This window comes from Lynx rufus, unplaced genomic scaffold, assembly GCF_022079265.1.
Source record: "Lynx rufus isolate CCGP_SWC_20201006 ecotype Redwood Valley unplaced genomic scaffold, mLynRuf1.p SCAF_7, whole genome shotgun sequence".
NCBI classification, from domain to species: domain Eukaryota; kingdom Metazoa; phylum Chordata; class Mammalia; order Carnivora; family Felidae; genus Lynx; species Lynx rufus.
The window spans coordinates 91,390,259-91,403,782 of record NW_025814889.1 but is presented as its reverse complement, the minus strand read 5'-3'; the positions used below and the strand labels follow the sequence as shown (position 1 = coordinate 91,403,782).

Below are 13,524 nucleotides of genomic sequence, written 5' to 3'. Positions count from 1 at the left end.
AGACTCCTAGTTCTGTTTCGAGGATTCAGAGCTGAGGCCTTTAAGAATTCTAACCCAGACTCTGTCTAGAACTAAGCTGACAACAGACAGAATGAAGAGATTCTCTGGGGCCCTTTAAGGGTAGAGAAGAACATGTCCTATACCTGACGTCACCCTCTATCCTTTAAGGGTGGCAGGAGAATTGCAAAATCCAAAGAGCCCGCCGCCTCATGTTACCCATCCTAGGGCCATTCCCCGTGGTGTGATCCTTGCACTTACGAGGAGAAACTCAGAAGGCCTAGCCCTCCCCACTTGAATCAACGATCACGGTTCTCATTTTTCTCCTTGCCTTGTCTTTTCTCTCCATTGATTTCAAACCCGGCAGCTTCTAAGGCCGGCCCGGGGCTCACACATCTGTGTCACTCATCATCTATCTCACTTGGAACACAGTGCTGACCACCCTGACAAGCCTCTGAAGACGAGGAATCCCCTAGAGCCAGATCGTACCTTCTCCCCAGCTCTAGGTGAGTACAGACACTTGGTTTGTAATTACTTCTTCCACAGGTGGATCCCCTGATCATTTTGGAGTGCTGGGAATTTAGCACAGGAGTTTGCGACGTGTGCCAGGAGGTGAGATGGGCAGAGAGGTTCGTTAGGTCCCGTTACCAGGCCCCAAACTCCTGCCCCTCCAGCTCCTGTTGCACTGACAGCCTAGCTGTCTTCTGCATACACCCCCAACCCCCACACGCACACCCTTTATTTCAGCCGGGGGGGGGGGGGGGGCGCAAGAGCTCTGAATGCCAGAGTTTCAAAGGCACACGTCTAGCCCTCTCCTTCCTCAACTCAGCTCTGAAGACAGTATCAAATCATAACTTAAAACGTCAGACCTGGGGCACCTGGGTGGCTCAGTCGGTGGAGCAGTTGCGCGTCTGACTTTGACTTGGGCTCAGATCACGATCTAGCAGTTTGTGAGTTCGAGCCCCGCACTGAGCTTGCTTCTGTCGGTGTGGCACAGAGCGCACTTCAGATCCTCTGCCCCCACCCTCTGACCCTCTCCTGCTCCCGCTTGCTCTCTCTCTCTCTCAAAAATAAACATTAAAAAAATGTTAAATGCTACATCCAGGAGGATGCGAAAAGCTGAATTTGCAAAACACTTAGATTTCCTGAAGAACGGGTCTTTTCTAAGCACAAAAGAAGAAAAAATAACGAGCAAGAAAAACCAAACCCATACTCTAATGCCTTTATTTGAGCCTCAGCAAAACTAGTGGGAAGCTTTCAGCACTTGGTGACTCATGCTTCTGAAAGACTTAGGGAGAGCAAGTAACCACAACGTGTGACACAATAAATCCCACAGAGGACTTTGGGTCAGCGAGAGGCCATCAGTGAGAACGTGAAATTGCCCCCAGGGCACTGCATTGACACTTTTCATGATGATAATCTGGTGAAGAGACAAGTTGTTTACCCACAGACTAGCATGAATTTTACGTCCAGTGATTTACTTACTCTGTTCTAAATAAGGTAATAATAGCTGAGGAAGAAGAATGTTCTATTTTAATTAAATAGTAACTGCAAAAGCCCCTTGAACAATGAGTTCTACCCTAGTTCTTTCCCCTGCTACAGCCTTCAATAGAACGTTCATACGCTGCCTTCAACTATCATGCAGGTCAAGGGAGTATGTTTATCTTAGGGGGGTAAAACCAGGCTAGTCAAATAAAGAGAACATAAAAGAACTACAATCAGATACCAATATAGTGAAACAAAAGGGCAGCTTGCTAACCATGGCGCTTACCAAAGAGACAGACAAGAAACCTGTCACGGCCCACACCTTCAGCTTAGTGTTTCTACAAGCCATTTCTTCTGTTCTTTCCCACAGAGCTACTTACTGTAACACAGACCATCACCTCTCTAGATAATTCTTTTAGTAGAAGGATCAGTGGAGGTACACTGAGGAGATGGGGAAAATCCTACTACACAAGGCGGTCAATTTGTATCCCAACTCTGGGGAGTAACATGCTCTCTCTCTTTTTGTGCCAGGGATCTCCAGGACGATTCTTTTTGGGGCCTGAACCTCCTCCCAAAGGCTACAAGGATTGCTTTCTCTGCCCACCAGTTTTTTTTCCTGATTTAGCCAAAGCCCTTGGGCCTAAAATATAAACAGAGAGTGCAAGGACACACCTAGACTATAATGCAGAATTTGGATTTAAGTAAAAATAAACGTTTGACCTGTAAGCATACGATTGGTTTTTAAAAATACCTATTTTTAAAGTATTTTAGGGAGAGTATTATCAGTGTCTAATAACCCAGTCTGGAGTACCTGGCAATTCTCTGGCAAAGTCCAGACTCCAACCCATTGGCTCCAGAGATAAAGACGACCCGCTGGCCTCTTCCTGACAGCCTGAGGCAACAGGACATCTCACTGTCTGTGTCACTACTGTTGCAACACCAAGATACCCCTCACCAGATGAGGCAAGATGCAGCTTCTCAGGGAACCGACAGGTTACTGGAAAAGGGCACACGCCCCCTCCCCCCACTTCAACATGCAGTACATCTGACGAAGTTGAGGCCCTTTATTCCGCCTCAGACTGTGCAGGCTTCTCTTTCTTTTCCACTGAACCCAGGCAGGACCCAGAGACGGTATTAAAGCTTGTTACTGCTTTATTGATGACTTGTGAGTCATAGGCTCTCTGTGTCAAAGGCCCAGCCAATAAGGGGTATTCGTGCTTTAAATGTGAAATTTCATCTCTAACCAAACTAGCACAACTTCCCTAAGGCTCAGTTTCCTTGCGGGTAAGAGGAAATGAGCATGCTTACCTCTTAGGGTCGTTACAAGGATTAAATGAGAAAATGTAATCAGAGTGCCGGATACACAGGGAGGGCCTCGAAATATACTCTGAAGGATGTAGGCTGGCCTTTGTCCATCCTATACCCACCTTAAAATCCCAAGAAATTTGGGTGGCTATGTCTAGAAGTTCAAGGCACCAATCTGAAGTAACAAAGGTACAGGAAGTTGCAGGATGACCCTGGAGATCTGAGGATCATCGGGTTAATCATTTTCAGGGCATCCGTTGAGTTTCAAAATAGTTCCAGAGAAGTTCTGGAAAAACCTGAGTAACGTAACATTTCCAGATACTCTAAGATCACGGAGAGAGAAAAAGAATTGTTTGGTATATATATGTGCATGCATGTAGGTACCCATGTGTATAAATAAATGAATGTTGGGGTTTAGAGACTGTGATGGTAAAATTAATAGGAGAAATTTTAATTTATGCAACATTTAATTGTGCCAGCATCCCTTAGAAATGATGAACTTATTTGGAAATTTTAGAAGAAGGGAGACACGGCTGCGGGGAGAGGAAAATCTGGGGGAAAAGAATTATTTACATCTAAAATCCTTCTGAAAAGCAAAAGTAGGTTTTTACGGGGAGGGGATTGGGGGTTGGGTAGAGAGGACACTTGTTAATTAACCAACCAACTGGTCAAACAAACAGACTTTGCATTCCCTTCAGACTCTGCATCCCTACTAAATGCTAAGCGGGAGTCCTAGCCACACACAGCAGGTCTGGTGGGGGGGGGGGGGGGAGGAGGGGTAAAGGAAGGTGGAGCTTGGGTCCTCAGGCAAGGGTGTTACGGTGGGAGGAAGGGGCTGATCAGTGGCTTCCTAGCCTCCCTCCAAACCACTCAGTGTTTCTAGTCCCTCACAAACGAAATTCTCCACGCACTCAACTACCACCATCTCTGATCAATTTCCCTCTTCTAAAAATTCATTTTTAAGCATATGGCTTTTTCCTTCCTTTCCTTCCTAGACCACCTCCCTTGTATGAAAATCTGTTTCACTTGGCAGGAGACACATGGCAATACCGATGAGAGAACATGATCTTATAGGAAACATTAGAAATGTTCACTGAGATTATCTCGGCTTTGGAAACATTAACAGGAATGAATGCCTGGGATGAAAAATGCTGAGGATAAAATGCACTTCAATGTAAAATCGTTCATAAATGTGAAAACAATTAAGCTGGCTAAGGGATAGGATGGAAATAACAAGAAGGTTTACTGCTTTCAGATGCTTTTATGTGATCCTGTAACTCAAAAACATCTTCGTTTCCCAAATAAAAATGTGAGGGTCTTTTGCCAAGAACAGAGACTTCAACTCTTCAAGATTCTTTTCTTTAAATCCTTTTCCTCCTTAAATTCCACCATCTGGAAATGAATTTTGTTTTTCTAACATTCTCTTTGAAGAGTTCAAATTACTAAGACATATTTGGGCTAACTAAACCACCAGACTTCTTGAAAATACCTTTGAAATGTGGGCTTGGCTTCCTCCTTGGGTATTCTGCAGCTGCGTCCTTGACAGTGTCTCCTTAGAAGACTCTTTATTCTCACTGCTTGAACAAGACCAAGATTCCCAATGCAGACCTCCAGGCCTAATCTCCCCTCAGAGTCTGCTGCCTACTGCCATTTTCACTAAGGGTCCAATGTCAACATTTCCCAATTTGCACATACTAGTTAGTTATGTTCTCTTCTCCTGCCCAATTTTCCCGTCTTTGCCCATGAAACCAACATGCTCCCAGGAATCCAGGCTAGGAACCCTCAGTTGCCTGATAAGACCATGATTGTTGGACCCACACAAACATGGAACCCCACCACCTTCCCCATCTACAGACATGGAACAGAGCCAGATCACAAACTTTAGTAAGTTAGCTTTCTCCTCTGCTGCACTGATGTAAGACCAATGATACACAAACTCAGGTCTGTTGGGAGGAGTAAGTTATTCATTGGGCTTTGCAGTCAGGTCTTAAGTCAGGCTGGCTATCACAGAACTCCTCAGTCTGTCCGCAGCCTATCAGCTTCCCCGAATGCACTAGCACTTACCAGTGCTAGACGGGCTTATTAGTGTTTTGGGACTTTGTTTATACTGTTCCCCTGACCTGCAAAGTACTCCTCCCTCCCTTATTTTCATTTCAACCCTCAATGCAGCCTAAGATTCACTTCCTCCATGAAGTTTTCACCCCACTGCTCTGAATTCCAGTGATACTCACTCCCTTCTCCACGTTCCCACTGTGCAGCCCGCACCATACCATTTGGTACTTCCTCAGAGAGACCAGCTTGTGTTGTTTACATAAGCATAATGTTGAGTCTATAGAAGATACCGAGCAAACATTTGTTGATATAATCAACGTGTTAATTAAGAGAATTTGAAACCATAAGTGGACCCAGACCACTCTGCATATGGCAAATATACGGCCCAAATGCTGCCAAAGCAGCTTCCTATTTTCTTGGCAGACATCACTAATTGAGTTCAGAACGCACCCACCCCAGGTTCTCTTTCAACACTGCAGGTGGGAAGTCATTACCAATCAATCAACGATGGAATGTGAGCTGTAACTGATTTGCCATCACTGCTATAGTACAATCACTTCCTTTTCAGATGAGGTAAATGAGCCCCGCATGGTTGTAATGACTCGTCTTTTTGCAAAACAGCTTGTTAATGGCAGAGTCAGGACTACAGTCTAACCCTCTTTTTTCAGTTTGCTACTCTTTCAATTTACTACAGTTAACCGAAAGAAACATCTTTTTATTCAGCTACTCATAAAAGATTAAGAAACTGTTGATGACAAAGCAGAAGTAAAATGGAGTTTCTCTCTTCTTCAGGTACGTAGAGATAATTGTAGGGGCACAATGATGGTTAACGGGTGAGTCACAGGAAGACAGATTTTAGCTCAAAATAAATGACATTCTAATCGTTAGAGCTGCACCCAAATGGAGTGCTAACAACACGCTGTGCAAGGGTCCGAGGACAGGCTGGATGAGACACTTGGAGGCAGAAGGAAGAGTCCCCATGAAGTGGGATGAATTACAGCTTATTTCCAAGTCTTGGGCTGTGCTTTACATATGTTATCTCACTTCATGTCCACAGCCCTAGGAGAAGATTCAGTAGTCACCTGCCTGGTTCCAGACAAGGACTTTTCTCTTAAAAGTAGAACATAATCCTTAAATAAAAAATTTTAAAGCATGATATAGAAATAAAAAGAAAACATTAAATAAAAAGCTACAGTCTCCATCTAAATGAAGCCTCATTGATATTTTGGTATGTTTTAATCTTTTTTTTTTTTAATTCATGAATTTGTAGTTCTAAAAGTTATAACTGTACCATATACTAGTTCATTTTGGCCTTTTTAAAAAAATTGTTTTAATGTTTATTTTTTTTTTTTTTGAGAGAGACAGAGTGCGAGCAGGGGAGGGGCAGAGAGAGAGGGAGACACAGAATCCGAAGTAGGCTCCAGGCTCTGAGCTGTCAGCACAGAGCCCGATGTGGGGCTCGAACCCACAAGCCATGAGATCATGACCTGAGCCACTCGGACCCTAACTGACTGAGCCACCCAGGTGCCCCCAATTTGGCCTTTTCCCTTTAATCTCACTTTATATACATTGTTCCATGTTATTTCATACTATTAAAAACATTATTTAATTGTGTCAAATGATGTATGACAAACTCGCCTGTGATTCATCAGTCTGAGGTCCAGAAAAGAAAATAAAGGTAACAATATCTTCCATTTCTTATTCCATCAAAAACAGAGCCCTTAGTCACAGAAAAGGTCGCTATTGGACATATTTTGAAATGTCCTTTTTTGAGCCAATTATCAGGGCCATGAAATAAAATGACACCTCCCCTAAAAGCTGCCTTACAGAGAATGAGAAAATTAATATGATGCAGGCAGAAGAACAGGAATCTCAGACCTTCCTGAAAGCACTAGGCTGTGCAAACAGGAACCAAGAATCAGGGAGGCCCAAGTTTAGAGCAAAGTGAAGAATTCATTTAAAAGATTTGGGAGGGTGACCTGGGTCAGCCAATTCACATTTGGTCAAGCCTGCGGGAGGCTGAATGTCATTACCATCAGATGTTCAGTGCCCTGAATGAAATGAGTTGGTTTCATTCCAGTTTCTAGAGAACAGGTGCACACATCACCAAAGGAAAGGGGAGGAATCTACTGTTATAGCTGGTACTAATTAACATCTTTGCTGGCAGGCTCAGCATAAAGGCCAAGAGTTCACTGGCTGTAGAAGGGCTGATTTGCTCTGGAACAGACAGGGACACACTGATGAGCCCTATGAAACCACAATCTCAAAGAAATGCCCACAGCCCTGGAACTCTACACCCTGACTCGTGCCCGGGCAAGCATAGTCTACAGATGGTTATGTTTGAGTCCTCGAACCCTTTGGAAAAGCCAAAAAGGCAACAATCAGCAGCAGCCCCATCACCAACTAAAAAAATTAATACATTGTTAGCACATTTCCAGTTTAAATCCTGCCTCTTCCGTGAAATTCTCCATCTCTGACCAGATCTCTCTTGGTGGTCTTTATCTGTAATACTGTTGGGCACTCTGTCTCGCAGTGTTGCTGAAATGATTTTATAGTTGGCGCCATCCAGACAAGTACCTGAGATACTGGCCTGGAAGAAATGGCCTCCTTCCGAGTGTGAGACCTCCTAAGAGACTCCAGAACCTTTCTGTTCCCACCTATGGCCCCAGAAAAGCCTCAGATCCCTCATAAGAGCCTCATTTATCCTACCCAGGTCCTCAGGCTGGTTGGCATGCAAGCCCATTGCACCCCTGCCCACCCACGTTCCTCACTCTTCCCAGGAGCCCTTTCCTTCTTCTCCAGTCTTGTTTCTTCCTCTCCAGCTAACCCATTTGTCTTGCTTTCATTATACACTCGGTAACTGTTTACTTGACTCTTTCCCTTCAACAAATTATTGCCTCCACTAGGACTATTCTTCCCCCTTCTTTCAACCAATTCACTGCCATGACCCATCTCCTCAAAGACTGGGCTTGGAACTCTGTAATTAGAGCGAACCTCCTCAGAGCAGGCAACCACTGAACATCTTTAGTGTTGCACCATATATCTTCTGGGTTTGTGTTATCCCTCTGATCAGCAGGTTGAACCTTCAAGGACAAGACTATGATCACCCACATCTACCCCCACGTGGTCTAATACAATGCCCTGCATACAACAGGTGTTCTGTAAATATTTATTAACTCAAATAAACATGATTTGCCAAATGTGCAATAACCATATGTTAACACAGAAGTGATCAGTCTTAAAACAGAGCTTAGTTTGGAGGCCTACTTTTCGAACACAATAAATTGATGATAGAAGTAAGTGCTGTGGACACAATGTTTGGGTCCCCCTCCAAATTCACATACTGAAATCCTACCCCCCCAATGAGATGGTATGTGGAGGTGAGACATTTGGGAGGTGATTAGGTCAAGAGGACAGAGCCCTTGTGACTGGGATTAGTACCCCTGTAAAAGAAGCCCCAGAGAGATCCCCTTCTACCCTGTGAGGACACAGAGAAAAAGATGGGCATCAATGAGTTGGAAAGTGGGCCCTCACTAGACACAGAATCAGCTGGTGCCATGGTCTTGGACTTCCAGCCTTCAGAACCGTGAGAAATAAATGTGTTGTTTATAAGCCACCCACTTTCTAGTCTTTTGGTTATGGTTATTTATCCTGAATGGACTAAGACAGTAAGTAAGTTCAAAGACTGGCTGGCCATCATCATCTCTTAGCCTCTGCCCCTGCTATTCCTGCCACGTTTTCACCAATTATAACATACTCTCTGCCAAGCACCATATATATTTTATGTCATTTAATCCTAAGAGATAGATGCTCTTATTCTTTTGTTAGCATTTTGCAGAGGGAAAAACTGAGGCTTACAGAAACTAAGCAATTTGCTCAGAATCCCATGTTAAGAAGAACATCGCCGGCTTCTTAAATCAGATGCCTGACACATTAGGGGAAGTGAGCTGAGAGGAAAGGATGGGAAGAAGGTGGAGAGGAAAGTATGAAGAAGAAAAATCATTTGGTCACATTTTGCAGAGCGTTAGCCAGTCAGATCCCCCTCCGGAACTGTGGTGGCCACCGTGGTGTGGTCCAGATCCCTCCTACAGGACCCAGGGACACAATGGTGGTTCCCCAGCCAGGGGAGGGGTGGCTGTGGATAGCCCACAGCTGTTGATGCCATTGGTGGGAGGGGGCTGCCTTGCCATCAGGATATTTTCAAAGGGCCACCCCAACACCAGTGCTCCCCGTGGCATCGGAAGGGCCTCTACTACAATATCCCAGCTCGACTTCTCCAATTGCCCGATTCTGCCTTCCTCCTTCCCTCCCTTACTTCTGTTGTTCCTGACAGCACTCTAAAAAACCTGCTGCAGGCAAATCTCTCCCCTGAGCCTATTTCCTAGGACCCTGCCTTGAAGACACCTATCCAGAACGAGAAAGCGGGTTATCAGGGCCACAGCCTGAGCTCTATCTAACCAGATCCCTGGAGACAGATGCTGGCAGGGCACATCCAAAGCTGAGGAAAACCTTGGACACAAGGCAGAGGCTGGATCTGTATCCCTCCACCACTACCACCCATCCCCCCCACCATGCTCCCAGTTGGTGGTCTTCCCTTGTCCCCCAGGCCCATCAAGTATCAGAACCTTGAGAGTCTCTCGCTTCTCACTGCTCTCTCCTATCAAGTTCTGCTTCCAGGAAAGGATTTGACGAACTCAGTCACACAAAAGGGAAATTAATAACATTGATGTATAACTACTGCTTGGGACAGAAAACAAGCGATACTCGTGTTGACTTTACACCAAAGGAAGAATATATACAGCAAAATTCCAGATATTTATTTATTTCCTCAGATAAAATATCTTTGAGCACCTACTGTGCTGAGCTGGTGACAAGGTAGGGGGAAGAAGGATTCCTTCGGGTTGGGGGTGGCCACTTCAGCTCTTCGAAACAGACTCCTGACACCTTCGCTGTGTATATCTTTGTCCCAGGTCCCGTGAGGGAGCACCCACTTTGTGCTGGTTCTATGGGGCCACTAGAGTTGATGAATTACCATTACCGCACTGCCACAGGAGCAGACATCTATGGGTGGTTCCCCTATAAGCCCCAGGGCTAAGTAAAAATCTAGTCTTTTTATATGGAGTTCATTTCACCAGAAAAACAAGGAAGTCAGCAAGCAATCGGCTCCTCTTTTGCTCAGCTCGAAAGCACATCAGAAGCTTTTTCAAGATACCAGGAGATGGTTCAGAAAAGGCAGCAGCCTTTTAAATTCAGTCATCCCTGCTACTCAACAAAGGTGTATTTACCCACTGTTGAACAGATTCAAGATGAAGGGCACACAGGAAAAATTCACCAGGGGGATTTTGTTACAGCGTACCTACTCTCTGAAAGATTCTTTAGGTCTACTGAAGAAAAAGAAAGACAGAAGATGCTGCCTCTCATTTTCTCCTGTCTCAAAAATGCACACCGGAGTTACTGCTTGGCTTGTCACCGATGTAAAGCTAGGAGGCTGCAGGCTGCTTGCTAGAATCAGCAAGACACTGGGGACTCGGGGACAAAGAATTTTAATCACCGTCTACTGTCTACTGCGGTTATCTTGCGGGGAATCTCCGTACAGGTCACTTAACCTTTCCTTAAACTTCACTCGAGAAGAAAAAAGTGAGATTAATACAGGTTCGCCTCAAAGTTTAGTGTCAGCTACGCAAAACTGTCTACCCTACGTTGTTCGTTAGTAATTCCCAAAGATAATATAAACTCTCCCTTTGGCAATATAAATGTAGCTTCTTAAATTGGGTAGACACATTCTCATTAATAAAAAATAAATAAATAAAATCACTAGAAGGTACACCTGAAACGAATTGGATATTGTATGTCAGTTATACTGCACTAAAAAGGTAAGATTTGGGGGGCACCAGGTGGCTCGGTTGGTTAAGTGTCTGACTCTCGATTTTGGCTCAGGTCATGATTTCATGGTTCGTGAGTTCAAGCCCTGCCTCGGGCTCTGCGCTAGCATTGCAGAGTCTGCTTGGGAATTTCTCTCTCTCTCCTTCTCTCTCTGCCCTTCCCTTGCTCTCTCTCTCTCTCAAAATAAAAATAATAAAATTATATTTTAAAAAGTAAGATTTTTAAATACTTAGATGAGCACTCTTTTTTTAATTTTTTTTTTTTACACTTATTTATTTTTGATAGAGACAGAGCACAAGTGGGGCAGGAGCAGAGAGAAGGAGACACAGAGTCAGAAGCAGGCTCCAGGCTCTGAGCTGTCAGCACAGAGCCGACTCGGGGCTCAAACCCACAAACCGCGAGATCATGACCCGAGCCGAAGTCGGACGCTTAACGGACTGAGCCACCCAGGCGCCCCAGGTGAGCACTCTTAAACCTTAAACACACGTACATATCAGGGAAATTGCAGGCAGAAAAGAGTGTGAGGCATGACTCCCCTGTGATGCTGAAAGGGGCTGTCAGGTGCAAGCCAAGCTCTGAGACAACTTACCTTGATACACTGCCACAGATGACCGAGCACGGCTCCGTGTTGTGCAAATACTGAATGGCTCTGGAGGTTCCTATTAAAACACTGATCCGAATGTGCCAAGACAGTGGGGCTGTGTTACCCTAAAAAGACAACGGTAGTTGGTCTGGGAGCAAAACACACGGGTGCGCATTACACAGAAGTATGCCAGAAGAGAGAGGCAGATGGTGAGGCGGGGTAGGTGGGTGAATGAACCTTTTGGTTTCCCATAACCTATTTGTGATTCAAGATGGGTTTTCCTCTACCAGTGATTCTCGTCCTCTTTACAGCTTTCCATTGGTAATGGAAATCCCAATAATTTGAACCTTAGCTTAGTCAAAATACGGTTAGGAAGGTAACTATGTTTGTAAGTTCATTAAATAAGATTTTAAAAGTATTTGTGGCATAATAGTGTGGGTAACGGAAAACAATCTGTTTTTATTCTGACCCTAACTGAAACGTCACCTGTTCAGAATGACTTGTTAAACTTATCTTTCACAAATACGGGGAATCAAGGCATTAATTCAACCTTCTTCTCTTTAAGGAGTCTGCATTGCCTTTATGCCTACCCTATGTATTGAATGGTATTTTGTGTAAAGTTATGCAAATAAAAATTATGTAAGAAACAAGAGTAGTTAGGGATTCTGGGAAGATGGCGGCGTAGGAGGACGCTGGGCTCACCGCGCGTCCTGCTGATCACTTAGATTCCACCTACACCTGCCTAAATAACCCAGAAAACCGCCAGAGGATTAGCAGAACAGAGTCACCGGACCCAAGTGCAGACGAGAGGCCCACGGAAGAGGGTAGGAAGGGCGGCGAGGCGGTGCGCGCTCCACGGACTGGCGGGAGGGAGCCGGGGCGGAGGGGCGGCTCGCCGGCCAAGCAGAGCCCCCGAGTCCGGCTTGCAAAAGCGGAGGGGCCTGACGGACTGTGTTCCGACAGCAAGCGCGACTTAGCGTCTGGGAGGTCATAAGTTAACAGCTCTGCTCGGAAAGCGGGAAGGCTGGAGGACAAAGGGAGGGTGAGATGCGGAGCCCCCGGACCACAGAGCTCAGTTTGGCGCGGAACAAAGGCGCTAGCCAGCGCCATCTCCCCCGCCCATCCCCCAGCCAAAATCCCAAAGGGAACCGGCTCCGGCCAGGGAAATTGCTCGCTCCGCGCGAACACCCAACTCTGTGCTTCTGCGGAGCCAAACCTCCGGCAGCGATCTGACTCCCTCCGGCTGCCACAGGGCCCCTCCTGAAGAGGATCACCTAAGGAGAAGCGAGCTAAGCCTGCCCCCCTGCCGCCGTGCACCTTGCCTTCCCACCCCAGCTAATACGCCAGATCCCCAGCATCACAAGCCTGGCAGTGTGCAAGTAGCCCAGACGGGCCACGCCACCCCACAGTGAATCCCGCCCCTAGGAGAGGGGAAGAGAAGGCACACACCAGTCTGACTGTGGCCCCAGCGGTGGGCTGGGGGCAGACATCAGGTCGGACTGCGGCCCCGCCCACCAACTCCAGTTATACACCACAGCACAGGGGAAGTGCCCTGCAGGCCCTCACCACACCAGGGACTATCCAAAATGACCAAGCGGAAGAATTCCCCTCAGAAGAATCTCCAGGAAATAACAACAGCTAATGAGCTGATCAAAAAGGATTTAAATAATATAACAGAAAGTGAATTTAGAATAATAGTCATAAAATTAATCGCTGGGCTGGAAAACAGCATACAGGACAGCAGAGAATCTCTTGCTACAGACATCAGGGGACTAAGGAACAGTCACGAGGAGCTGAAAAACGCTTTAAAGGAAATGGAAAACAAAATGCAAACCACCACGGCTCGGATGGAAGAGGCAGAGGAGAGAATAGGTGAACTAGAAGATAAAGTTATGGAAAAAGAGGAAGCTGAGAAAAAGAGAGATAAAAAAATCCAGGAGTATGAGGGGAAAATTAGAGAACTAAGTGATACACTAAAAAGAAATAATATACGCATAATTGGTATCCCAGAGGAGGAAGAGAGAGGGAAAGGTGCTGAAGGGGTACTTGAAGAAATAATAGCTGAGAACTTCCCTGAACTGGGGAAGGAAAAAGGCATTGAAATCCAAGAGGCACAGAGAACTCCCTTCAGACGTAACTTGAATCGATCTTCTGCACGACATATCATAGTGAAACTGGCAAAATACAAGGATAAAGAGAAAATTCTGAAAGCAGCAAGG

General features: G+C 45.6%; 1 protein-coding gene and 1 long non-coding RNA gene across 3 annotated transcripts in view; one reads left to right on the top strand and one right to left on the bottom strand.

Moving 5' to 3' along the window:
- IRAK3 (interleukin 1 receptor associated kinase 3) overlaps nucleotides 1-13,524 on the bottom strand; it is a 70,503-nt gene that overhangs the window by 17,719 nt on the left and 39,260 nt on the right. For both annotated transcript variants that reach the window (XR_006959922.1, XM_047067209.1), the window contains exon 8: nucleotides 11,312-11,430. Coding sequence is in view for 1 of the 2 variants with exons in the window: in XM_047067209.1 (XP_046923165.1) it covers nucleotides 11,312-11,430 (119 nt within the window). In the remaining variant the exon portion in view is untranslated. The remainder of the gene's footprint in view (nucleotides 1-11,311; nucleotides 11,431-13,524) is intronic.
- On the top strand, nucleotides 210-2,208 carry LOC124502532 (uncharacterized). Its single transcript, XR_006959923.1, has 2 exons — nucleotides 210-503; nucleotides 2,014-2,208. It is a non-coding gene; the product is annotated as an uncharacterized LOC124502532 (long non-coding RNA).